Source organism: Oryzias melastigma, linkage group LG17 (genome assembly GCF_002922805.2).
Source record: "Oryzias melastigma strain HK-1 linkage group LG17, ASM292280v2, whole genome shotgun sequence".
NCBI lineage: Eukaryota > Metazoa > Chordata > Actinopteri > Beloniformes > Adrianichthyidae > Oryzias > Oryzias melastigma.
Window position 1 is genome coordinate 12,317,890 of NC_050528.1, and position 27,550 is coordinate 12,345,439.

At 36.4% G+C, this 27,550-nt stretch overlaps 1 protein-coding gene across 3 annotated transcripts; it reads left to right on the forward strand.

Moving 5' to 3' along the window:
• Positions 1-4,065: 4,065 nt before the first annotated feature.
• Positions 4,066-27,550, forward strand: tcf3a (transcription factor 3a; the record flags this gene model as incomplete). Of its 3 annotated transcripts, XM_036216438.1 has the most annotated exon segments (18): positions 4,084-4,111; positions 4,227-4,621; positions 8,568-8,660; positions 8,999-9,065; positions 15,367-15,440; positions 16,388-16,463; positions 17,119-17,159; positions 19,234-19,369; positions 21,069-21,118; positions 23,462-23,561; positions 23,892-24,028; positions 24,114-24,261; positions 24,986-25,044; positions 25,184-25,262; positions 26,804-26,880; positions 26,976-27,149; positions 27,251-27,344; positions 27,418-27,550. In XM_036216438.1, coding segments are annotated over 16 exon segments (1,499 nt in total), but the record flags the coding sequence as incomplete, so codon positions are not given.

Sequence of the window (27,550 nt, forward strand, 5' to 3'; positions counted from 1 at the left end):
GACCTCAACTTTGCAGCAAAGATATCCGGGGACTTTTTCTCACTGTTTTCCAGCGCTTGCCTTGATGACTGGACTGCAGACAGGAAAGTAACACGCAGAAGGGAAATAACACACAGCCTGAGGTCAGAAATGAATTGTCTGCAAACAATAACTGGAGACAGATGGGGTAAAGGTTGAGTAAATATCGCAAATCAAGTAAACCTGTTGACTTTCATTCAATTTGGGTTTAAAAAAACAGGAGGTCTTAAATAAAATGTTTGAAACTAGCATCTTGCTTGTCTGTAATGGTTTTACTTTGCAGAATTCTCAAAAGAGTTGAGTCAAAGGAGTTAGAATTCCTTGCACCACAGATTAGAGATAATGTAGAATGATCCACGCATATATCGAACTACACAGAGAAGAGGCAACTTGTACATTTAATTTGAATATACCCCATCACAAAATCCAGATTTCTGGATGCAGCCTAAAAAGTCACCAGTTAGTTTCTGCTTATACTGTATCTTATTAATCACAATGCATTTAGACAAATTAAAAAAAACTATTTAGGAAAGATTGGTGAATTATGTGACTGTGGTATCAGATTAGGACCATATAAGTGAAAATAAAAATATAACAACTTTACAAACGTTTTTTTGTTTCTTCTTCAGTGTTTTATTCATTTGAAAACATTGTCCATAGTACAAAGAAATTAGAATCATGGATATTTTTTTAACTCATGATAACAATGCACGGCTTATTTTCAATCCAAAATGTTCAAAAAAAATAAAAATCTAAGAATGAGATCATAGTTCAGAACAGATTTAGTTGTCTGTCTCCTGAAACCTTTTTAGATCCTCGTAAACATTCTAAAAGTATGCACCTTTCCTACAATATCTAATTTGTTAATGAAGATTAAAGACACTATTGTCCTTCATTTCACTAACAAATAATCCTGAAAAAACATTCAATTTTATTGGTTTCAAAACATTCTGTTAATAGTAATTGTGCTGGCAAAGGCTGCTTTAAATGGCACTGCTTTGATAAATGTTTTCTGAATCTTTTAAATAAGTTTTGTTCTTCATTGTAAGTGAGTTCATGTCTAAAACTGGTCGCTATTCTTTAATGCTTCATACTGTAAACAGGAAATGGCTTTGTCATGTATGTCCTGTTTAGGTGCATGTTTTTTTTTCCTGCAAACTATCCATCATACATTAGTGTCATTAGCTTTTTTTTTTTTTTTTAGAAAAACTATTCTTTTTAATATCTTCCTGTGTGATGCGTTTGTTTTTGTATATTGTGGCATCTACTTCATTCCCTTGGCTCACCAGAAGGTGGCAGCACATGAGTAATTTATCTTTGTGCATCTCTTGTATAAGCACTACTACAGCAGTGGGCTGTGTTCTTAAACTCAGAAATCCTATTGGTTTATGATGTAAACACACACTCACACACACACAACACACACACACTTGCACACAAAGTGTGGTATTCAAGTGTAAAAAATCCCACTGTTCAAACACATATTTCAACTTTCAAAATAAAAAAGTCCACTTTAGAATAAAGCTGTCATTTTTCTACTGCACTTTGATTTCCAAACAACACATTTTTGCAGGATGAAGTGTGGTTAAGCAGTGCTAATAGGAGGGGGGAAACTGCTGCGAAAAAAAAGAAAAAAAGCAGCAAAGTCTGCAGTCATTAATATGCAAATATGCAAATGAGAGGGCAATTAAGATTGGGCGTTTGTCGGTTGCTTCTTGATTGCTAATGAATTCCATTCTGCAGAAAATAAAAAAGAGGGGGGTTGGTGAAATACTGAAAATAAGAGCAGGATAGTGTTTTCTGATTTCTGTGTAAAACAAGATAAAAAAAAGATTTTATTGTTACAGAAAACACCAAACTAATATTTGCTTTCATATCCACAGCAAAAGACAAAAAAAAATTATCCCCCAAAGAAAGCCATCTTTTGTTTACCTTCTTTGTCAGCTGTAGCTTTAACATAATAGGGTGAGGTGTTGTCCCAAAGCAATTTCAGATATCACAGATACTGAGGGCCTTTTTTACTTATACTGGTGAAGAGGCTCAGGTTACATGGTTAGAAATATGCAGAGACAGCAGTTTTTTTTTCCTTTATGCAAACAAGAACACAACTCACGTATAAATACTTGGTTATTGGCGTTTGAATGTCCCCTTGTCACTTGTTCATCTTTTTTACCTGCATGTGCAATGACGTTGCAGATGCATGAAACAAAAACTAATTATGTGTGTGGATCAGAATAAAACCGCTACTACTATTATCCCTCAAATAAAGCAACATTATAATAAGTCTAAATACAATTGTGATATTTTATTTTTTCAAAAATATTTTTAATGCAAATATTCAGGGTTTAGAATGTGTTCCTTGCCAAGTTTGCTGTATGCGTGTAGTGCATAAGAGTGTTTGCGTATATAAAAGAGACAAAGGGGGAGGAGGGGGGCTGTGTTTTTTACAGGAAACAGGAAACCAGAAGTCATAACAGGATGCCCCAGGTTTTGACACTGTACCTAATGCGTGGGTGGCTGCATGGGGGTAACCCATTTACAAAAGCCGAACAGCTCAAAGCTCATGTCTTAACAGAGAACCCAGGAAAGAGTGGGTGGAGGAGAGGGTACACACGTTGGTTTAAGGAAAATGGAGTTCCACCCTATATATAGCATCTTTTTTTTTTTTGTCTTGCTCCTTGTCAAACAACCTCGGTGTCGCTTCACCCCGGCCTCATTTGTCCTACTTTTAAGAAAGCAACAATGTTTGATGTTTTGCCTGGAGCAGTGATGTGATCTCTTCCAAACAAATATAGGCGCCACCTTTCCCCAGGTGTACTCATGGAGCTTCGTACTCTGAATCTGTGACATGAAAGTATTTTTGTCACAATGAGGTTAATGTGCTCACACTGAGTGCTCCTTACCTTATTGCAAAACTTCTGAGCCAACATGGGGTGCACCCTAACAGTCTTTTTTATTCAAATGCAGTTTTTTCTCCCCAAAAAGCAGCTTTAAACATGTTTCCAGTTCTTGTCGCTTAAACTTTCAACAATGAAAGATCCTTTATGTCAAAATATGCAGTTTAAGAATTTAATTTTCCAAATGAAACCTGGTGGTAATTTAACTTTATAATCAAATACAGGTGCCTTCTTGAAGAGCATATGTGCAGTGCATGATGTGCATGTGTGGTTCAACCACAACGCCAATGGCTGAATTTCCTCGTAAAAGCCAGGCTAGACAGCACAGATGTTACTGAGGGGGTTTTATTTATATATATTTTTCTTTCTACCTGAACCTTTTGAGGTTTTCTTTGAAATGTCTAAAGGAAAAAATAAACACTGCTGGCATTTACTGGAACTGAATATTGGCAAAAGGTAAATGTCATGAGAACCAGAGATATATTTTGTTTTAATGATGAGCTAAGAAGCTCCATCTGTGAGATCTCAGCTTTTTTTTCCCCCGAAGAAAAGTAAATATTTCTGTTACCAAACAAATGGTTCATCATGGTTTTGATTTTGATTACAAAGAGAAAACAGCTGGACATTCAAGAAAAATGAATGCTCATTTGTATCATAAATAGCTAACATGTAAGCTGATACTGATTAAAAATATCCTTTAAGATAGCAAACACTGATTTGCATTATTTGTCTTTAAAGTCATTTTTAAGTATATTATGCCAAGTAATATTTATTAGATCATATGTGCTCTATAAGTTCCTGCATAAAATGTAAATAATCTGACTGGTTTTGAAGAATGTACTGGAAAGTCATCTAAGATTCACATTTGCGTGGCATAACTAAGACAAATTAGGATGGACATTTTACAAAGACTTTCTAATTTAGCATGAATAAATAAAGACTTCTTTGTTCAACACTTTTAAATTGCGCTCAAACAGTTTGAAACCAAAATGAAATGCAAGAAAAGACAGGCAAACTGGGGCAGCCTTAAGAAACGATACCGAAATATAATTGGTTATTCAATGTGTCAATCAAAATTTCTCGGTATCCGATTGGTCCTCCCTCCTATATTATCGTTCCATCTTTTACTGGGCTCCACCGTTTGGGCTTTCCGCTGTCCTCATCCGCGATCGAACGTAGATCCAAGTTAATTCCCAGTAAGACCACTTTTGTTGCTGTATATTACTACAAGACATTTCAATTCTTTTATTTTTGTTAAAATTGATTTGAAATAATAAGGCTGTTGAGTCAGTGCTTTTGATTTCGTTTTAGCTTTAAAGTGGATATTGCTGATGTTTTAAGAGTCCATGTCCTCCGAAGGCAGTGCTGCGGATTGATATTCGATTGGAACCGACAATGTGGAGGCTGTTGAAATGTCTACTTGGAAAATGAAATGGTAACACTTTATTTAACTGAAAGAGGGTAGAGTTGTAGGAGAGTCTCGCGGGAGAGGTGTTTCCAACTCCGTGACGGCAAAAAGAAATAACAAGCAACGGAGAAAAAAAGAATAATAATTGGACGACGCGACAAAGTAGTGGTTGTCTTTGCTTCTCTTCATTAACCCTTCCGTCCGGACCACGGGAGACGGATCCTATTCCTAACTTTGTTTCTCCGTCCTTGTACCGCCGTTCATTTCTCACCGCTGGATGCCACATCACTAAATCCAGGTAAATGTTGACAAATTATCTCTATACACGTCCCTGCCCAGCAGAAGTTGCTTGTTATAATTGTGCAGGCGTAATAACGATTATCGCAGTGTTCAAGTAGTGCAGAGTGCAGCCTCCAGAAAAGTGGGGTCTCGAATTTTTGTCCCTTCGGCCCCAAGAGAGCTTCCCGTAGAGTTAAAGAATAGCTTGCTTGTGGTGAAAAATGTTTATTTGTTCCCGTAGTTGGACAAGACGTTTCAGAAAATTACCCAAATAAGTCTCCTTTACTGAAGTATTTATGAATTATTTGTGCTAGCTTGAATGTTTGTTTTTCAACATTTTTAACTTGCTAGCTTAAACATTTGACTGATTAAACTCGTTAGACAGTTTTATTTTTAAATTATTTAGAATATGATTAAAAGCTAAAATTTGTATTTGTGTGTCGGCGTGGTAAAAACTTAAGTGTAGCATGTAGCTAAACGCCCAAATTCTTTATCTCATATTATCGGTTGTTTATATTTTCCTATTTATTCACGTGTATCTAATTGGTTGAAACTTAAGTGGCATGAAAAGTTATCATAATGAATGTGTTATTCAATCTGAGGCAACAGGTTTTTTTACGGTCCTTTTAAACGTCCCGCAACGTTTTGAAGCGGCTGATGCGCTGTCTGAATCTGCTGGGTGCCCGTTTGCATTTGGCTTCAAATTCTTGTTTTTATAAATAATTCAGACGTTTTGTTTAACTTTTCTCTAAATTCGAAGGCTAAATGTGTAGCAGGGGGGGTGGGGGTGTCGGGGACAAGCCTATACAACTTCCATTTGTTAGGAGGGGCTAAGCTCTTATCCCCCATTTTGACCTCAGCCCACTGAGATATAGAAATTGCTAGATTCTGTGCTGTCAGCGCTTTGTCTTTAAATACCAGCACATCTCGTTTCCACCAAAATCCATAACCACATTTATTCTTATACACAATGCATTCTGTCAGTTGCTTTTAATACGAATCTCTTATCAATTTGCGATGCTGGCTGTGTCACCGCTTAAGAAGAAAGAGAGCCCACTTTGTGTTTACACTAGTTAGACAGACCTCTCGGGTCAAAAATGACTCGATTGTGACCAGTTTGTGTGTATTTTTGAGGTAAAAGAAGCGATGCAATTTGCGACTTGTCATGAAAACGTCCAAGTTTTAGCTATTTTTAGAATAAATGTGGGTCTTCTGTTTAAACAGTGAGCACAGCATCCTCGAGTCTGTTTTAGGTGATGAGATAAAACAACACTTCCCCTCACATTTATCCTCCTGGAACACTGCAAGAACATACATTATATAATATTATATATTATATTATATTATATTATATTATATTATATTATATTATATTATATTATATTATATTATATTATATTATATTATATTATATTAACATGTAACTTACCTGTTTGCAATCAAGTCCCATATTTTTTTTCTATTGTAAAATTGTTTCCAGTGGTCTTTTAATTAGGAATAAGCTGTTTTTAGCAAAAATCGTAGTCGTTTTTAAGACATAAATTCTGAAGGGCAGCAGAAGCTCATTACAAATTTGCCTCTGATATGTGGACATGACTTAGAGACTCAACCCTTTGTTTACACTTTCTCCCACTAGCTTATAGCACCTCACAAGCCCAAGTTACCATTAGCAAAGCTAAAAAAAAGAAAAGACAAAGAAAAAACGGTGAGCAATATTGGAGCTATCCTGCCGTACCGTTTTGAGCCAGGTGGCAGCTCGAACGAGGAAAATGAAGAGAAGTAATGGATCTATTTGTCTGCAAGTAATTACCGTTTTTGTTGTACTGGTAATGTTAGATTGGGGTTGTGAAGGGGTTTTAAGCTAGTGGTAGAGCATGTAAATGGGTGAATGACATCTTAGATATTAAATTTTTTTTTTCATTTGCCCCCCTCCAAAAAAACAAAAAAAACAACTTAATTAATTGGGAGCGCTTTTACAATAGATCAAAAGATGATTGGAGTGGGACTTTAAAAGCCTTTAAGAAGATACCTGATTTCCTTGAAGCCTGTACAGACAAGTCTGAAAATAATGAGATGCTCCTCCCCTCCAATAAATATTTGTGTCACATCACTTAGATGAGTAATGTTGATGTCTATGACTCTTATGAAGGCACGGTGAATCATTTCTGATGTTCATAAACTTTTATGTCTCCTTTTAAAGTCAAGCCTGTGTTTTCCCAGGTTGTTTTTACAGCAGTGTTTTTGTTTCTTTAATCCACCAAGATTGCTGGTTGTTCACCCCACTTTTGGATTTATAGTTGGGCGGCTTTTGCCCTTTAAGTTTTGAGTTCAAATTTTAGTTTGACGTTTTTTTTGCAAACTCCTTTTTATAGTTACTTGGTGTTTGAGGTGGAGGAAGCAGCAGGAGCTCGAGAGCTGACTAACAATGGAGGCAGTGTGGTCTGTGGTTGAAACATGGTCACACATGTTAGATGTGGTCACTTTTTAAATGCTTGTCCAGTTTTCTGACCACAGGTAAGAATCTCGGGCATCATTTAAGAGGTAGTTTATGCATGTAATGTATACTGTAATAATGCAAACGTACCGTAAGGTTGAAAATCACCAATTCATTGACTTGGATCCAGTTCAGTCTTTCCTGTCTGTAATTTTGCAGGAGTCTCTTTGATGTGAATTTTGTTAAAGACCACCAAAAAAAAATCTGTGTAAACGCTAGTGAGCCCAACAAATCTCTATATCCAAAGGGATTATGAACACCACAGCAGTTACTAAATTCCTGCTCTATGAGTATGAGATGCCTTTTCTGGGGAGTGGCCGTGTCAGGGGAATCACACATACATTTGCTCTTTATCATTAGACAAACAAAATAGGAAAATGCAATTAATTATGTGTATTTCACTTCTTCTATTCTGCATTAAGTAAAAGAAATGTCACTTGTGGTGGTTGTAAACCTGCCATCTGTCTGCCTGATGGGTTTATGTGGAGTCTACTAACATGACAAAAACAATTTGCACCTGAAATTGCTTTATAAATGAAACCATAGATGTGTGTTTATTCTCTGTAGTAGTGCAAAGTTGTGAAAAACATCAACTAAGCTTTAATATAGTGTGGATTGTGTGAAGTTCTACTGCAAGTCTCTGGCTTTGCTTCCTTTTGTTTCAAGCATGGATGTTCTACATATTGAAAATTTTAATTTTCTGACCCAATTAACAAAAGAATGTTTGACTGTTTTTAAATATCTAGTATTTGTTAAATGAAAATATGAATCTATGCTTTGTAGTTTCGTCTAAAAAGCACTGGTAATTGGTACATAGTTTTTAATATTAGGGTCTGCCATTTTAGGGTTTTTCTAGCTGCTCGAATAGTTTTGATCCAACTCAATGTTCATTTTATACAATTTGCAGTTTTCTGTTGAGCTACAAGCAATCACCATTCTTTAAGTCTTTCTCTTCACCTTCATCTTAAAGTTTAACTTTGGATTTTTGCAAATTATCACCACATTATTTTATGCTTTGTTTCCTTTAAACTCACTGTTAATGAATGATTCTTCAAGTAATTTAATTGCTTCTGTATAAATCAGACACATCTCTGCTTTTCTGTTTCAAGCTGAAGGAAATCCTGTAATATTATATAAACGTGAATATCTCTCCTGAATGCTCAACCGCAGTGTGTTCGATGTGCGACATAATGAACAAGTGGCTTTCTTGTAGCTGAACAGGAAGCTTTGGTTTGTCAAAGAGGAAAACGTGTGTGGCTTTTATAATAATGAAATAATGATTAGTTTTGATATTTATTTAGGCAAAATGACTGCAAAATTACCAGTAATCCTCCCAAGTATATTGTGGTTGTAAAATGCAAGGTTGTTAGAATTTATGTTTTGCAACAAAGCAGTAGGTTGCCTGTCAAAATAATGATTTTGCAAATGAGTGATATAAACTCATGTTGTCCTTATCTCTGCTTGTGGTCAGTTGCTGAGACTGAAAGGGCCCAGTGAACAGCAGCAGACAATGGCTGCAGTGGAAACAGACAAGGAGCTCAGCGATTTGCTGGATTTTACAGCGGTAAGACAGTCTGACTTTGAAGGTTTTGATCTAAAAGACTTTTATTGATCCCAGCTGCCACAGAGGAGGTCAGAGTATTAGTGAATTTCATTCACCAGTGTGGGGTTTTGAAGGACTCGGGCTAATCTAATTGGCTGTTCTTAAAAGAATTTTCTGTTGTTTCTGCTGCATCAATTGAATTTGAATGGGCCCTAAAATTTAACCAAAGTGCATACAGATCTTGTAGTTTCTATTTAAAGAGAAATGGTGGTTTGAATTGGGACTTTAATAAATGAGGATACCTTAAAAATTAAAATAACTTTCAGTGGGTTCATAGATTTTTCTTTTTCTCTTTTCAGATGTTTGAGCTTCCAGTTCAAAATGGTAGAAGTGGGCCGACCACTCTTGGTCAGTTTGGAGGTTCTGGTAAGATAATTCAATTTATTAAACATTCAATTGAATATCTTGTTAATAATGTTTTATTTATACAACTAAATAACAATGATTCCATGTCAGGGACAGCGTTAGAGTCAGTGTCGTACCCAAATACAATTTGAGATATAACAAAGTTGGAGACACTCTTGCTATTAGAAGACATTCAGTTTGCCAGATAAGCCATAGCTTCTTCTGAAAGAACATTTTCCAGTCCTATTCATTTTATAGAAAAAAACACAAGGCAGTGTTTCAAACATTTTAAAATATTTCATTCATTTCTCAGCACTTCTCAAACTCTTTTATGCTGCAGATGTTCCTCTCACTGGTGTTCTTTCCTTCACTTTCTCAGTTGTTGCCAATAAATCATGTAAGAACAAATACAGAGAAGGGAGGCTGGTGTAAACAGTCCAATTAATCTCCTCTGCTTACTCTGTGAAAAACTGAATTCCCTTGTTGTGTATTTTTGCGCCGTGTTTTTTTTTTTTTTAACTTTTGCATAACTCGTCTTTTTCTTACAGCTCTTATGCATTTGGTTATATGGTTTTTAAGCACAACCTTCATAGTAATTTTTTTCGTCTTTCGATAAGCTTACTAGACTCAAAAATCATTCAAAATGTAAAGTATTTACCAATTGTCAAGCATTTACTTTCTTATCCCTAAGCTTTAATAGACTGAAGTTATTTTCTGTGTGATGCCCCATCTGTTCTAGACAACTTACTTCCCCCTTCTCCCTGTTGTGTTGTGCTCAGTAAATCTTTCAGCAGTCAATAGGAAGGAACGCGATATTCAAAGATAAGATGAAAGGCATTCAGTTTCTGGGTGGGGTCTAAGGGGCTTTATTTGATCTATTCATGAGAACCACTTGCGCGTTTCTTTTGTAGTAATAAGGTGCGTGTCTACAAAACAGTGTGTGTTTCCCCCACCAAACAACCAACCAACTAACCAACCAACCATCTAACGACTCAACCACGAACACACACAGACACAGCCACAAAAAAACTATTACTTACATCACCATGACCCCTTTTTATTCTCTTTATATTTTTAAGTAAGAGTAAAAGTGTTTCCAGGTTGAATCCTTTGAATGAGAAAATGCTAAGAGAAACAAACCAATCTTAGCTTTGAAAATCTGTATTATACAGAGGTTTTTTTAATGACAAAAACTAAGATTTATTTTATCCCCAATAACTGACAATATGGTGCATTTTTTGGTTTACTTGTGAATGGAAGGCCAGAGTTTGACATTTTTCTGTCTAAATAGTGCTGTCAATGAACTCAGGAAGAGTTACTAAAGAAGTGTTTTGATTTCTCCCTACCTGTACTACTATCCAAAAAAAAGCACACCATCACCTGGGTTTTCAAGTTTGGATCTATCACATACACAGACATTTAAACCATCACCTGAAGGACTGAACAAGTATGTACAATCTGAGCTAGAAGAATTATTGCTTGGTAGATTGATAGATTCGTATTAGTAACACAGTTCTTCTGGTCTTCTGGTATGCATTTTTACATGGAAAAAGCTCTTTAAGAACAAGTAGTAACACCAAAATTCTTCTTCCTGCGTCTCCTTGCGTCACTGGTGTCTGCCAAAAATAGCTCTTGAGTACATTGCAAAGCATGTTCAGCTGTCACATGGACAAATGATCTATACCTGCATGTACTGTAGTTTTATAAGGTACAGCTGCATTTTAGCTTCTCCGTACAACATTTACACAGTGTTTTTGTTTATACCTCATTGGAAAGGAAAGCTAGTACAAAGTTAGTGGAAAAAATGTGAAAATTACTTCTGAAAAATGCTTTCTAAATACTGATCTCATAGATTTGCAGAAGTGAATCCACAAAATATACTTTTTTTTTTTTTTTTTTACATGGTCTCATTTTAAGCATTGGTTTTACTGTGTTTTCCAAAGGTTGTATATACTTTCTGTTAATACTGTCAATGGAAATCTTATCTCAATGTCGATTATTTAACATGTTTTCTTACCGGTGTAAGTCATACCTCCTCTGTCCTACAATTTATGTAAGACAGTTGATATAGCTGATTAGAAATATGAATTTAAAAGGAAAAAAAATCATCTACTTGCTTTCATAAAAAATATCTCTGCTAAAAAAAAAAACGGATAATAAAACTGTATTATACACAGAATCCCAAAGGAAAAAGACCAGTTTTCGCTTGGCTTTCATTTACTTACTAAGGAATTTTTATCTAGATCTAACTGAAATCTCCTGAGCCAGTTCAAAACTTTGAATTTACACAGACGGTCCTTACAGAAAATGTGAGAAGAAAAGGGCCTTGACTGTTTTAACTGGACCACAAAGTACTACAGTTCTTTTAAATGGTCTACCAGTAGTTTCCATGATGTTAAAAACTCAGTTATTTTCCTCTTTTTCTCAGATGAATTGTTTAAGTCACTATCTGGGTCCACTCAAAGCCTCTGATGTAACGTCGCCATTTTTAGCTCGTTAGTGTTGGCAAAGTCTGAAAACAAATAATTAAAGGAGTCTATGAGATCTCCAGGGTGTTGACGCATTAAAGAACAATTTCAAGTCTAGTCTCTTCATCTTATGATATTCACCCTCAGGTTCAAATCTTGCTGCAATAGCTGTATTTCATAAACGACAAGTTGAAGCTTGCAGGTTATATATTTTCATCCTTTGCTTTAAAGACTAATTTGCATCACTTTAATGCAGATTTCGGTTGTTTACTAAAGAAATACTAAGTGATGCACTCCCCATTTGTTTATTTTTTAGCTACAATTTTTTACTTTGTTAGAAATAGACATTTTGTGATTTTTACACTTGTGATCAAACATCAATAGCGACATGCAATAAGCTGAGGTTGGCCTTCAGACATGATGATGCATATTCGTCTGTAAATAAAGCCTATTGGGGTGCAGTGCTGCAAACTGCAGTGCAAAAAATTTAGGATAAACGAGCAATGAAGGTTACAACAAGTCTAAATAAAATATTTAAAACTTGATTTATACTCCTGACATACAAAGAGGGCATGAAAATAATAATAAAAACCAACTAACAATGGCTCGTCTGTCAAAAAGCAAGTCGAGTATAGTTGTTTTTATTATTATGTTATACTTTGAATGCTGTGCTTACTGTGTAAATCCTAGATGTTTTATATAGGCTTTCTCATATTATATTTATTATTACTTTTTTGGGTTATTGAATCCAAAGTAAAGTTTTAGTATGAATATTGCTTCTCACTAAATTCAAAAGATTTTTTTTATCTCTTTCTATTGTTTTGCACTGTGTTATTGGTGTGAGGAATGACCCATTTTCACAGCAGTGGTTAAAAAGAAGATCAAATTATGAGTTAATTTCCTCATTTTTTTCAACACCCATTCCCTTTTTTCAATAAATGTATATACGAGGTAAATTAGAGAAACGTTGACACTGTTGATGCAGTCCAGATTCAAATTTGAGTTTGAAAAGTTTTCCTATTAAAAAGTAAATTTACAAATAGAATTTGTTATAGAATGTCAGTTCTATACCCAGTAACAAGGTCTATTACAAAATCCTCTTTATTCTTGCAGTTACATACAAATATGATTTCACTTGTTAAAAAAATTGTTAAAGCTTTCTTTCTTGTTCAGCTGTTGTGGTTTCATTAAGTCAGTATTTATTTTAGGATTTTTTTCTTGAAGTGTTTGAGAGTCTGAAGTGTTGCTGTTCTCTCTGTGTTCAGTACTTTCCACTCAGTGATGGTTTGAAACATTCATTTTTTGGTAACTAGAAACTGAAAATCCTAAAATATATGGGAAATGCAGAAGGCGATGATACAAAATTTGCATGTGCACTCTCAGGTAGACATATGATCACTTTAGAGTGACAAGAGGGTTTTAAAGTTACAAATACACTAAATGTATAAAGTTTAAATATTCTGATAATAGCTTAGACTCAGAATTGTTTAAAAATATGATTGTCTCTTTATGCTTAAAAACTCTCCAGGGACACACAGGTCAACACACCCAAACTTGTGTGATTGTATATTGTTCAGTGTTGTCATTATCAGTGTTCACACTCGAGATTTTACCTGACGTCATTCTTTGTGCCTGTGTGAGTCACTTTACAAGGGAAGGAAGAAGTTGTTTAGACAATCGGCACACTCAGTTATGGCTGGCCTCAGGCAGCGTTCCTGTAAAAAGTGGTCAGCATGTATGCTGGGTTTTGTTCATAAAGCCTGTGACTCAGGCTGTCTGTCTGTTTCCACTGTCTCTTCCTGTGTAATTATAGCCCAACGGTGCTTAAAGGGGTGTTGCATATTGGAGAAGTGGAAAGGAGTTCTCCAGAGAATTTGTCTGATGTTGCTCATCCTTTATTTTCTTTGTTCAGATCATGCAGAGCAGCTTAATACTGGACTGTTTTTTCACAAGATAGCAGTAATAAATCAAAGTCTTAAAAAAAAACCAAAAACCTCACCATCAAGTAATTTAGTTTGACCAAAATTGTTTGTGTAATTGTGGATATTTAAATATAAATTCAATTAACTGTGTTATTTATTAAAGCTTATTTTATAATTATGCAATTATGAGAAGCCATTTGTGTTTAATAATAGAGATTTTTAAATTAAAGACAATATATTAAAATAATAAATCACAAAAAAGAGATACTTTTTCATTTATTCATGGTTTGTATGGTGGGATCACTTGCAGCTGACTGTCATCAGACGACGCTTGATCAAATTTAATGTGTGACGAGCTCACTGAGGGTTCTGAGAAACTAAGGTTTCTACAGTAAAAGCAGCAATAAAGAACGACAATGACGCAAACACACTGTTTGACAGCTGTGAGTGTGTGTACTCGAGTGTGGGTGTTTTCACTATGAGCACAGGATGCACAAAAATCTGAAGTTTCTTTTATCATCATTCTTTCAAAATTAACCCAAGTTTGAAAAAAATAATCAAATACTTTGGCCAAAAAAAGTTAATGCAACATTAAATAGGATTTTATTGAATATGTACATCAACATGCAGATCAGCCCTTAAACTGCATGGAGGGAAATGTTAAATGAGTGCTACCTTTATTAGGAAAATAAAGAGGAATCTAGTGTTCTGGGAACCCTGAAAAGTGCATCATATTTAACCAAATGGGACACCAAATTAATTTAAATTAAGATTTTTATCATATTTTTACGTTTTCTGTGTTAGCATGTTATTTATGGATTTTTATTTTTTCCCTGTTATAATTTCAAGCTATTTTATTGTTTTTTTATTTTATTAGAGTTGCTCTTTTATTAATTTTATTTGAAATTGTGTCCCAAATGCATGTTAAAAAAAGAAAGTATTTTAAGCAACTTAATTAATGCATCTCCATACATTTGTTTTTTGTGTTTAGTTTTTAAGATAGTGTTGAAATTCATTAATTCCAAGTATTTACAGATCATGTCATTTAAAATCTTTTTCCGAGATGATATGAAAAGCAGATGTTTGTGTTTTCTGTGACTAAAAATTCTTAATAGTAAAAAGGACGAAATATAATGTCCCCTGCTTTGGCTGATCCTGCTGTTGTCATGTGACTTATATTTGTCATTGCAATCAAGTGATTTTCCCTGGTATAGACCCATCATTCTGTTCTGCTGCTCAGCCTGTCACAATTCCTGCCTCCCTTTACCTCCTTCCTTTCTCCACACAGCTTTTTAATTAGACAACAAAACAAAAAATATGAATATTCATAGAGCTCAGCCTTATTAATATGCACAATTATGCAAATGAGGTTGCAATTAAGCTTCATTTTTCCCCTAGAGATGCCGTGTTGGGGCATGAGAGGAGACTGAGAGGGGGGGGTACAACCAGGAATTTCTGCTTCAGCGATCTTTAATATCGCTAATTTCAAAAACAGTCACCTTTGTGAAAGCTGCTTTGGCCTGGATTGACAAAAGCCAATTATGTTAGATTAAGTCGGAGCTGACGAGAAGGTGTAGGCAAAATGTGTTAGAATAAATGGGCTATGAATGACTGTTGCCATGGAAAATGTAAAGGAGTGAGAGAATAAAGATGATTCTGGAAGCCTCACACTGAGTGTGAATTATTCAAACTTTCTTCAGCTCACATTCACACTATGTGACAGCATCGTCACTCTGCTGTTACCCTGTGAGCCGCAAAGTAACGCGTTTCAGAAAGAGGTTACTTTAAGCAGCCTGAAAAAACCTTTATCAAAGCAAGTCATCATTCTGTCAACTGGGGCCTTCCTTACAAATCTGGGCTATAAATCTCAAACATAAAAATGCTATTCTCATTTATTTGCAGAAAGGCTTAACCCACTTCTTTGTCTTCCAGGCATAGATGAGAGGAGTGGGTCTAGTCCATGGGGACCAGGAGAAGAAAATAGTCCATCCTTCACCCAAGGAAGAGTATGTTATTTTTGAACTAATACTCTGAACTCAAATATGCAACGGTCATTACTCACTTTATAGCGCTTTATATTATCTAACATATAGTCTGACTTATTAAAGTTCACTGGTACGATTAAGAAAAAAAAGTTATGTAGCACAACAAATCATTGCCTATAATATAATGAATGATTGTTACCAAACACAGTAAAACAGGTAGTGTAACAGGTGAAAAAGTTGTTGATTCCATTTGAACATTTTTAATGTTAAAAAAATTCAAAAAAGAAAAATGCAAAAGGACTTGCAACTGTTTTTTTTAAATAGTTTTGGTTTAACACAACTGGAAACACTTCCGATAAATGAATGACTGTAGGGTGAACCTAATTCACTAATAAGTTGTCAACTGCTTCTATAGACACCGTGTTTTTTCCTGTTTACCTGCAGACAACAGGATTTTGATAGTTTACTTTAACATGTCGGATTATTTGTGAGTCAGTTTATTTTATTTAAAAAAGCCCGTTTACTTTGAATGTCAGATGCATTTTTAGATTATTTTTAGTGCATCTTATCTTAGTTTCAGGTTACATCATGAAATGTAAATAAAAAATTGTAAATAAATATTCTAAGAAGTAGGTATTTTTTATCTGCTTTTGTAAATTTAAATGTTAGGATCTGTGTGGTTTGAAGGTAATGAATTGGTGGACCCTCTATCCAATCATTTGAGATAATATATAGCATTCCCATGCTCTACAAACTGGTTTCCTAAGATCTTTTTCAGATGTTTTTCTCAACCTGAACATGTCTATTTATTCATTTTCATATCAACACAAAGAGAACATTTGACACCATCATTGTGTGAATAATTTGTACTTTTTGAATACATAAAATCCAGATTGGAAAATATTTTTACTCAAATGTTAGCTGTGATTGCGTTTGTGCCCCTAATGCCATCGCTGTCTTCTTCCAAGGGTTATGGGGAAGACGGCCTTTACAGCGAGCGGGAAGGCCTGGCCTCTGCCCCTGTGTTTGGGCCAGGACTTGTGGGTAAGAAAACTCAAACTGAACTAAACTGCTGAAGCATAAACTTCACTACTTTCACATCATATTTTCTGAGAAACCGAAGCACGCTCACTAATTTAGTCCAACGCTCGGCTAAGACACACAGGCCACATTTTGATTGGCACAAGCACTTTGATTCCAGCAGACACTGTGACCGGATCAGAACAAAGACTTGTTCTCCAGACAGACTAGTCCTTCACCAGCTTAGACACTGGTGCGCCAGTTCAGGCAAAGCTTCATTTATGGATGAGGGGAGTAGGGTAATAAGGGAGGATGTGGAGGAGGGGTTTGTTTGTGTGTTTCAGTTTGTGCGTTTAGTGTGGGAGGGGTGGGGGTGTAAAGGGCACCCATGCACAAACAAGGTTGTCCCCCGGGATAACAGTGGACTATAGCGCTTCTCTGTTTAACTGTCAGGGAGGGGGCACACGCTGGGCACAATTGCCCCCATAGCATTCATAATGAGCCTATTTGTTTTATTTTTTGCTCTTTACGGTCATAAATACGATCACAGCATCAAACACGTTCACATGGCAGATGTGATGGACGGTGGGGGGGTTGAGAGGACCGTGATTAAATATTGACAGAAAACTTTCACCGTCCTGTTTGTTTATTTTTGTTTTTTTCTCGTTTCCTCTTTCAGGAAAGGCTGATCGAGGGCCGTACCCATCATTTGGAGCTCAGGTAAATGAGTCTGAAAGGCATTTTATGATAGTTTTAGAAAATTCTCTCCATTTTTATTTATGTGAATGTATATTTTTCACATTATTTGTTTGACTAAAGTCATAAGAAACGAAGGAACGCCACCTTTGAGTTTATAAGGTTTTGTCCCACTCCAACTATATATTTCTTTCTGTTGTAAAATCATTCCCAGTGGTGTTTTAATTATGATTTTGCAATTTTTAGGAAAAAAATCAAGAAGCCTTTGTAGTTTTTTTAAAGAGCAGCAGAAGCTCATTAGGAATTCGCTTCTGAGTTGTGGGCGGGGCTGTTGGTGCAGGAGTTAGCTTCCGCTAACTTCCTATCAGCCCTTTGTTTACACTTTTTCCTGTTAGCTTATATCACCTCACAAGCCCAAGCTAACATTAGCTTAGCAAAAACAAAAAACAAAACTGCAAGCAATATCAGAGCTTTCTAGCCATGCAGTTTTTAGCCAGACAGCAGCTCAGTCGAGGAAAACAAAGGCGTTAATGGATCTATTTGTCTGCAAATGGACGTTTCAGAATTGTAGCGGAGAAGGGAGACTTTGGCAGTTGCTGCATCACAAACCTGAGCTTTTTCAAACCGCAGGACTTCATCTGTCCCTGATCCAATGCGATGTGAATACAGAAATGCTTTGAAACACATTTTTACACATGTCCTCCATTATGAGAAAAATGCTACAAGAACACACTAAAAACACAATTTTCACTGGAGTGGGTCATTAAAATTTTGATGCTCCTTATACCCTTTGCAAACTTAAACGTAGAATAACTGTAATTCTATGTGTTGTTTAAAAGAAAAAAATATAAATATAAAATAAAACCAATAAGAGTTATTTTTTTAACACAACAGGTCATAAATTATACCTTTAAATATTTGTGTGATGGTAAAATTAATGTCTTTGTAGAGGGATTTTAGCCCCATCAGCAACTGATGTTTCTGAGGTTTTAGTGTTCTCATTACTCCACAGCTTTTCTATATCTCATCTTTTAGTCACACTGAGGTTGAGCGTTTGAAGCCAGCAACATCTCTATTTGTTTATGCATTTTGTGGTGTGTGTGTGTGTGTAAAGACCCACTCCAACGAAAATTTTATTTTTGTTCTTTTTAGCATGTTTTTGTGGATTTTTCTGATGATGGATGACTTATGTTAAGAAAATTGAGTTTAAAATTGCATTTGTGAGTATTTCTTTATTCAAATCGTTGTGAATTAAGAGCAGATGACAAAATGTCGTTTGAAAAATGTGACATAGAAAGTATGCTAGACGGGCCGCAAACTCACTGCTCTGCTCTGGTCCTCTATAGGGAGGGGAAACGGAAAAGTGTTTTGCCCACAACTTAGAGGCAAATTTCTAATGAACTCCTGCTGCTCTGCAGAAACTGTCCACACAGTTTTGGGGGGATTTTGGCTAAAAACTGCACAATCATCCTTGAAAAAAAACTATTGGGAACACTTTTAAAACAGCTTAAGTTATTACTGGAGAGGGTCTTAAGGTCAGTTTGTTGTTGCATGAGTCACTTTCAGTGAAGCTGCTGTACAGATGTCTTACATTTGACTCCAGAAAGCTCTGGAATACTCAGAACTGTGTGGTCAACTCAATGACTGCCAGGTGCTTCCATCCCATAAGAAGTCCGACTTGTCAGCCCACCACCATTGATTTTTGGGTGGTATGAGGAGTTTGTGCTGAAATGCTTTATTTAGCTTTCACTAAATGTGGCATTGAGCTCTTTGGTCAGATTTCCATGGTATTTCTGTCTATTCAGAGTAAATCCCTCCATAACTCATGTTATTTGTTTAGATCCAACTCTGCAAACCGAAGCTATACTGCCATGCTCCTTAAAGCAAGAAGAAGCCCACTATTTAACTCAGTTTGTTATAGCAGCTTGACCTTTGGGTGAACGTTTTCTGTCAAGCAACTTTGGCAAATACTTTGAGTGATGTGTTCTGTAGGGCTCTTTCAGCTTTTACATGTTGGCAAACTCCTCCTTTGACTTGGCTGCATATAATTTTATTCCTTCAGTTTTATTTCATGAACTCTCTCTTTTTTCCCCCATAGCCGGGTTATGTACTCAGTGAGATGCCCATTCCAAGTCCTGACAACGTCTCCTCTTCTGCTGTTAAGTCCAACTCACAGTTTTATTCATCCTATGATGGCAGTAACCATCGCAAGAGATCTTCACAGGACTCCATAGGTAAGACTGCCAATCACTGTTAAACATGAATACGTCTGATTTATTCTTTGTTTAAGAAAAGGATAGTTTCTGTTGGTAAAATTTACACACGTGTGTATGATCACTTCTCCTCCTCAGGTTTTAAAAATGGTCTGAAAGTTCTCACTTCTTCTTATCAGCTGAAAATGAAAGTTAGTTATCATGTGATACAGCACATAAATACATCTGTCTGATTAGTTTTCAATTAGAAATTATTTAGGAGGGACAAATAAAATGAACCGTTTAAAACTGGAGATGCTGCCAAAACGCTTGGCATTCACGTTAATTGCGTAACCGGTCAAAGCATTTTAGCTGCATCAGCTGATTCACGTTTGTAGCTGCCATTGTTGTCACTATGTCATGTGGTCAGGGGTGAATTTTGTTTTAGTGCACCTGTTCGCCTGCAGGTTGGTTCTTTGTGGATGGAAAGGGTGTGCAGGTCCTGGTATTCTTTGTTAACCACATGATTTATTGAATGATTTAGAAAACCTTGAAGAGTCTTTTTATTGTTATATATATATATCAAGAATAAATTCAAGAACTCTGTCGGACAATCATTATTTTTGTTATCTTTTGGGAATTACAACCAATGAACGTGCCTGTCTGGTCAAGCATTAAAGTAGCTACAAGGTTAATCGTGTAAGAACTTCACTGCTGCAAAGTGTTGAATATTAGCTCAAAACTACTTTTCTCCACTTTAGAGTCAGCTGGAATTACTTAAACTGCATACATGGTTGAAGAGTTACTGTAGTCGAAAGAATCTTAACAAGGGTGAAAACCATTGACTGTATAGGAGAACTGGACTGATTAACCGCTCCAACCTCATGGTCCATATAGGAAGTATCTACTGGTTCCAAGAAGCCAGAATCCCATAGACTTCCGTAAAGACACAAACAGCTTATACATTATATTTGTCAGAATTACCATTCTTGCTTTACTCCCTGTTTTTAACATGTTCTTGATAATATTTTTCTTTAATATTTTTTTCTTTATTAGAAGTGATTCAAGTTCTAAACTGAACAATCAGATACCTCAGTAAAAGTATGTGTATGTTGAATGTTCAAAACTTTTGATGGTTTTATCAGAGATTTCAGTGGAAGGGGTGTGGACTTCCAACAAGCTCACTCCTAAATGGTGAGACTGGTTGCCATGGAAAGGTTGACTTGAATTGTTGACTACTATAGTTTTATTATACAGTAAATGGTTAAAACATAGGCCGAATCCAGATTCTTCTTCTACCCCTACATTTAACTCTCCAAACAGAGAGATGGTGTCTTAAAATTCAGACGTTACTCCTACTCAATGATGTCATCAATTATCACTGGTCAGCTACATTAGCACAGAGCTGCTAGCCCTCAGTAAGATTTTATTTTAGATTTTAATTTTATAACTTTAAAAATCTCATGCAAAAACATCAAGTCATTACTTACATTTAAATGTAAACTACTGTGCATCAGAGCACACCCACATGAAGAAATGTGCTTCCCTTCACTCTACCCTTAAAAAAACTTTTTCCCTTCTAATGCCCCTTCAATTGGATGGGTCGGTAGGGGAAGAATTCGGTTTTTGTACGTATTCTAATAGAGTTAAAAAAAATAAAAAAGAAGCTTAAAAATTTAGTCAGTTTTGTCAGTGAGATGAGTTTATTATTTGTTCTCACATGATTCTTCTTTGATCACAGAACCACATCCAAAAAAGATCAGAAAGGTGCCTCCAGGCCTGCCCTCTTCTGTAAGTACTAACCTTTGGGAAACCCCGGAATCATGCCCCCTTCTGCTTTCATTACACAAAACCCCATCTTTTGTGTGTGTTTTTTTTTTCTTGCTGTTTTTTTTGGCTTGCAAAGCAGTGTAATGAGTCCAACACAAGCCTTCCAGGTCTCTAAGCACTTCCACCACCTAAGTTAAAAAGAAATAAGGGAGAGCAAATGCACATTTACTCAGTGCAGAATGTATTTATAGTGAGTATTTCTGAGCCCTATGGTTTGTGGCCACAGCGCTGCCCTCTGCCAAATACACTTATCAAATGGCTGAGGAGAATCCATACGAGGTTTAATGCTTCTTACTGCTTTTCATTCCCCCCCCTCCCACTCTTACTCTCTGGACACCCCATTTCCTCATTTTCTCCCCCACCTCCCCTCTTTACTCCACCCTATCACCCTACAACCACCACCACAAACAACAGCCCTCCCCTTCCTCCAGCTCCCTCCCCCAAACTTCTATCCCAGCTGCCAATGGAGTTGGCCGCCATCCAGGATTTGGCAGATGGTTCAGTAATTAGGAGTGCATCTCTCCATTCTTCCCTCCTTCTTCCCCCCCTCCCTTACTTTTTTTTTTTTTACTTTTTAATCAAATTGCCGCATAAAACTTTATTCCATTTGGGTTGGAGCTTTTCCGCCTAATTCATAATTTTTTTTCATCTCCAAGTCTTGTGAAGGAGGTTGTTCAGAACAGTGATTCCTTTATGAGGAACCTGGAATATAAAGTTACATCTTACTTTGTTAAAAAGAGTGAATTAGACTTTTTCCTGGTGTTCAAAGAAGTGAAATGTTAAAAATGTAACTCAAATTATACACATTTTCCAAAGGCCCTATGAGCATTTGAGTCACAGAAATTTTGCTTCAAGTTTAAGGAAATGTTGTGATGGTCTGTTCATTAAATCATGCTGTAATAAGTAAAAAAAAAAAAAAGATTCTAACAAAAAAAGGCTTTATTTAGTCGTTCTTTTTTTCATACACCTATTAAAGACCCACTCTGATGAAAATCCTTTTTTTTTGGTGTTTTTAACATATTCTTATGGCATAATGATGGAGGACATGTATAAAAAGAAAATTAAGCTTAAATGTTGCGTTTCTGAGTATTTCTTATAATTCAAGTATAGGGCTGCCATGATTAGTCGACAACTAATTGACTATTAAAATAGTCGACGACTAATTGAATAGTCAAGTAGTCGTTACTTTATATTATATGGAGTCAGAGTTTAGTGAGCGTTCAGCACCAAAAAAATGCGCTTTTTTATTTGAGTCAGTGAGATCAAAACTTCTATTTTAAATAAAAATTGTTCTTTGTTTCAGATGCCGACCTCATTTGATTTAATCTTGTTTTAATACCAGAAACTAATGAAGGGCAGAGGCTGCACGGTTCATTAAAAGTTTAATAAACTATCATCTTAAAATGTCTTTATTTGTAGTTAGTTTAAAGCTAAGGATGGCTAAGATGTGTATTTTATATCCAGTTTACCCAAGACCCAATTAGTCGACCAATCGTAAAAAATAATCGGTGATTAGTCGACTAATAAAATAATCGTTTGTGGCAGCCCTTTTCAAGTATTTGTTACAAAACCAAAAACTCTGTGCTCCACTCCATTCTGATGCACCCACTTGTAAACAACTAGATCCATGTGTGTCTTTGCTTTAATCGTCTAGGCTGGCATCTGGCTCAAAACTATACAGCTGGATAGCTCCAATATTGCTCGCCATTTTTGTTGTACCAGTAATGTTAGGTGGGGGTTTAAGCTTGCAGGAGAGTGTCAACAAACGGGTGATGAGAAATGGGGAAAGCTTATGCCATTCCAACAGTTCTGCTCCCAATTTGGAGGCAACTTTCCAATTAACTACTTGCTGCCTCTCTGCAAAAACCATGTCTAAACAAGTTTTTTGATTTTTGGATCAAAACTAGGGGCACGAGCCACTTTTATCCTTCAGAATCTGCTAGAATTACATTGATCATGTCAACAATTAAAGAATAACAGTAAATCAAAGAACATAAACACTAGAGCTCTTGTGTTAAAGGGTTATAGGAATCTGCGCAGTGATATAGAACATTAGGGCTATTTGACCGGAACTTCTTTTTCTAGGTGTGCATCATAGGTAAATTGTGCATCTACATCTAACGGCCAATCAGAATCGAGTATTCACCTGGACCATGGTATAATGTTCACTTTAATGGCATAATCATAACTTAAAAAAAAAAAAAAAACACTAGATCAAAAAATGTTCAGAGTGGGTCGTTTTTTATTTTTTTTCCACACTGTGACTACAATGTTTGTGTTGATAATCTCACTTTTTGTCTGTAGGTTTATGCAACAGCCACAGGAGAGGAATTTAATCGAGAAAGTGTTTCTTATCCAACCTCCAAAGCAGGAAATGGCTACACAACACCTTTTTACATGCAAGGTCAGTTCAAGCACTATTTCCATTGAGAATCCTTTTGTTTGTTTTGTTTTTCATTTGTAAGTCTAATGGCGTCTGACAAAAACAATAATTACCTGCAATTTTCTTTTCAAACCATCAAAGCTCAAAAACTACTTAGGAGATGACATTGAAATGGGGATGCACCCACCGGTGTTGAAGTCTTAGTATTCTGTGCTACTCAAGTGTTGACTGTTAAATCACGCTTGAATAAAGTAATGGGAGATTTCCCACATGTTGCCACCATTGTTTTCTTCTGTGTTTTTCACTCTTTGCCCCTCTTGCTCCTTCTTTTGCCGGACGTCTGGATGACAGAAGGCCATCACACACCTTCTGATCCTTGGAGTTCTGCTGGGTCCATGGTTCAGCCTCATTATTCTGGTGTGCTGGGAAACTCCCCCCATAAGAGTCAGCATGGTCCCTTCCCTGCCATCAACCCCCAAGACAGACTGGTGAGCTCTGTATTCACTGAAACAACTGAACAAATAATGACTGCTCGTGTGTTTACGATGTTGACATTTTTTTTTTCCTTTTAAGAAGCGGCAGCCCCTGCCCCTTTCTCCACAAAATTTCCCCCTGCATGGCAGCGAAGTAAATGGCGCTCCTGCTGTCTTCCACTCTGGTTCCAGCAGCTTTGGGGTCCCGAGTCAAACACCCCCCATCGCTGGCACTGAAACCATACTGGGTAAATCTCTAATATGTTCTCTTTATCAACCTTTGTTTTTATTATTGTTCAGCTCTGGATTAGGTCTAAACTAGGGCTGGAAATTGATTGAAAAAGTTAACTAATTAATCACAAACCTGGAAATATTTATTTATTTATTTATTTTTAGTTACAGTATTTACCGACCACATATTATCTGGGAATAATCACAAAATGAAATCGCACACAAACTTTACATTTAGAACGTTTATTTTTAATTAGTGATGTCAATCGATTAAAAAATGAATCAGATTAATTTCACTTTTTGTTACGATTAATCATGATTAATCACAATGTTCTACTTGGTAAATTTTATATGACAATATTGTAAATTGCAAAACACATAAACAGTAAGAAAAGCAGAACTCTCAATACTTTTGTTTCTGCAGTATTAATCCAAGAAAATAAAGATGCTGACATACTGCCATAAGAAACGAACCTGCACACCTGAAATTAAAAAAAAAGTAGTCGAGGCTCAGCGGCCAGACCATGGATAAAATAGTCCGCTTTTTGTGAAAAAAACAATCTAAACCAAAAAAAAAATACCAAGAATAAAGTACTAAACACTGATTGAGTATTTATTTATTTTGTAAATAACCACGCGATTAATCTTGATTAATTGTGTGTGTTAACGCATTAACGTTCACAACCCTAGTCTAAACATTTTGAAAAATGAAGTTAAATCCTTTTTTTTCTGTGTGTGAAGCTAATCGAGGTGCAGTACCTGCAAGTTCTGGGGATGAAATTGGAAAAGCTCTGGCATCTGTAAGTAGATGTAAAATTCACATTTATATTCTGGTGAGGATGTGCATTTTCTTCACAAGACTTTAAATCTTATTTTGAATTCCTCTGAAACCGGTAAATGTTCAGCATTTGTTTCAAAAGTCTCCATTTCTATTTCCAGATCTATCCTTCCGACCACAACAGCAATGCCTTCCCCCAGTCTCCGTCTACGCCGTCTGGCTCCCCTCAGGCTGTATCAGGTGAGTGAACAATTGTAGTCATATTTTCCTGAGTCTTCAAGGTCAGTTGGCTGTTATGTAGTTGTGTTTATTCAGCTCTGGCTTTCCTGTGTTTTCCTCCAGGGAGATGATAACATTTTTGAGAAACATTTTGTTTTTCTCTTGCCAAGCTTGGGATGACTGTAGCTTCATCTGCTAATGTGGAGAGAATACCAAATGAACCTTAACTCCAGCTTTCAATACTCAACATTCAAGTATTTTGATGAGCGTAAAAATATCCATGTGTGAAATTCCATTTGAAGGCTTCACGTAGTATTTATATACACTTTTATAACAGTGACACGGTTCCTTTAATGGACTTGAGGTGTCTCCCAATGCACTCACGTAATTTAAGAGACTAAAATGACAGTAAAATTAAATAACAGGGTCAACTCTGTGTTGTTTCTTTTTCTAAAACAAATAGACGAAGAAATAGATGTGTTGTAGAATTTATTGCAGTTCATGTTTGGATTGAGACTGCCTCATAATGTGGTCCCAGAATGAATGACTGTACGATGATAAGATAGAGAAGGCTATGTGGGCTCCATACCATCTGTAACAGGACGCCGTGTTCTTCTGGTCAAAAAGAAAGTGTTTATCATCCTTTTTTTTATCGCAGCACAGGGATAAACGCTGGAATGATCTCAAAAAGCTTCAATCTTCACCCACAGGCAGAAAGTCCTTCAGAGCTTCCTCCATGTTCACTTTTGCTAGCAAAAAACTAAACTTTGTAGCCTGTGGTGCACAAGCGGCCTTTTGTTAGATTTGAGTCTTTTGGTTTTTGACTTGTCGTGCCAGAACACCGGCTGTCAGCTTGGCTTTGTTTCCACGTCAGAAAAAGGCCTTTTTGGCTTGAGCAAAGGCTGCTCAGACCAGACTTCTCCAGACTGTAAGTGGGTGGACCACGATCCCACTGGTGTCCATCAGCTCAAAGTCGATGGCTGCAGGCCATATTATTGGATTTTAAAGAAGCTCTGCGTGATGTGTCTTTTTCTGCTGCTTTGGCTGTCTTGACCTTTTCAGCTTCACTCGTTTCACCGTCTTTTTACAGATGAGCGTGAAGGCCACACGCGGGAACGTCTCTGTTTTTGATTATTTTGACAGGTGTTGGTAAAAGTGAAAGTGCTTGTTTCTTGGTGCTCTGGTTTCTCAAATTGAACTTCCTTTAAATCTCCTATCTTTTTTGTGTTGTTTTAGTTTAATGTTTAACTTTCTCTGTTGTTCTCTAGCACTTGTGGAAAACCATTTTTTCGCCTTTTTGGTTCTTTTAATCACAGACAGCAGTTGTTGCTTTTTTTTTGTTTTTCTCCCTAAAATTATTTATATAAGCAGAAGTTAAACAATAGCTCATACACAAAATAAGAAAGACTAAACCAGCAGTGTTTCAATGTCATGACATTACGACAAAACTTGTAGTTTGACTTTTTTTTTCTTTTGTTTAACTTTTTTTTTTTAAGTGCTTATAATGTCCAAGTACTGTGTTATTTAAATAACAAAATTAAAAAGTCCTTTAATTTCTTTAGGCTCTGCATCCCAATGGACTCGATCCTCTTGCCAGGCCACACCTTCCCCTAACTTTGAAGGTGGAATTCAGTCTATGGTAAGTTGATCTTTTTTTTGTTTTTTCTTAGATATCAGACTGTAGTGATGACATACGTGATCTGTAATTCTGTCCCTCGTGTGTTTCCCTCTTAGCCGAGTAAAATGGAGGACCGCCTGGAAGAAGCCATCAATGTTCTTCAGCGACATGCCAGCGGACAGGGAGGGCCAGGAATCGCTGAAATGCACAATCTGTTGTCGGCGGGGTTGGGATTGCCACCGGGCTTCAGTAGTGCAGCACTTGGACTGTCCAGCCGTCTCCAAGGACTGGTGAGATTTACAATCTAGACATAAGATTTTGAAATATAAATGTGAGATTAGTCTGATTCTTCTGCTTTGATGCCAGCACTAATGGAGATTTTCTCCTGCAGGCATCAAGTCACCAGGAGGACTCTGCTGGTCTGCCCTCTAGTGGCGGTTTGATGCATCACGGACTAGCATCTGGTCGTCCTGAGGGTTTTACAGGTGTGTCTTTGTGATGCTGTTTTATTGCATTCAACATACTAAAAATCTAAACTCTTATGCTGTGTGTCTGCAGGTCTCTCTGGTAGCATAACTCGTTCTGGTGGTGCTGCTATCAAGCGAGAAGAGAAGGAAGATGATGAGAACTGTTCCATTACAGACAAGTCAGAGGACGAGAAGAAAGATATGAAGAGCCGTCTTCGAACAAA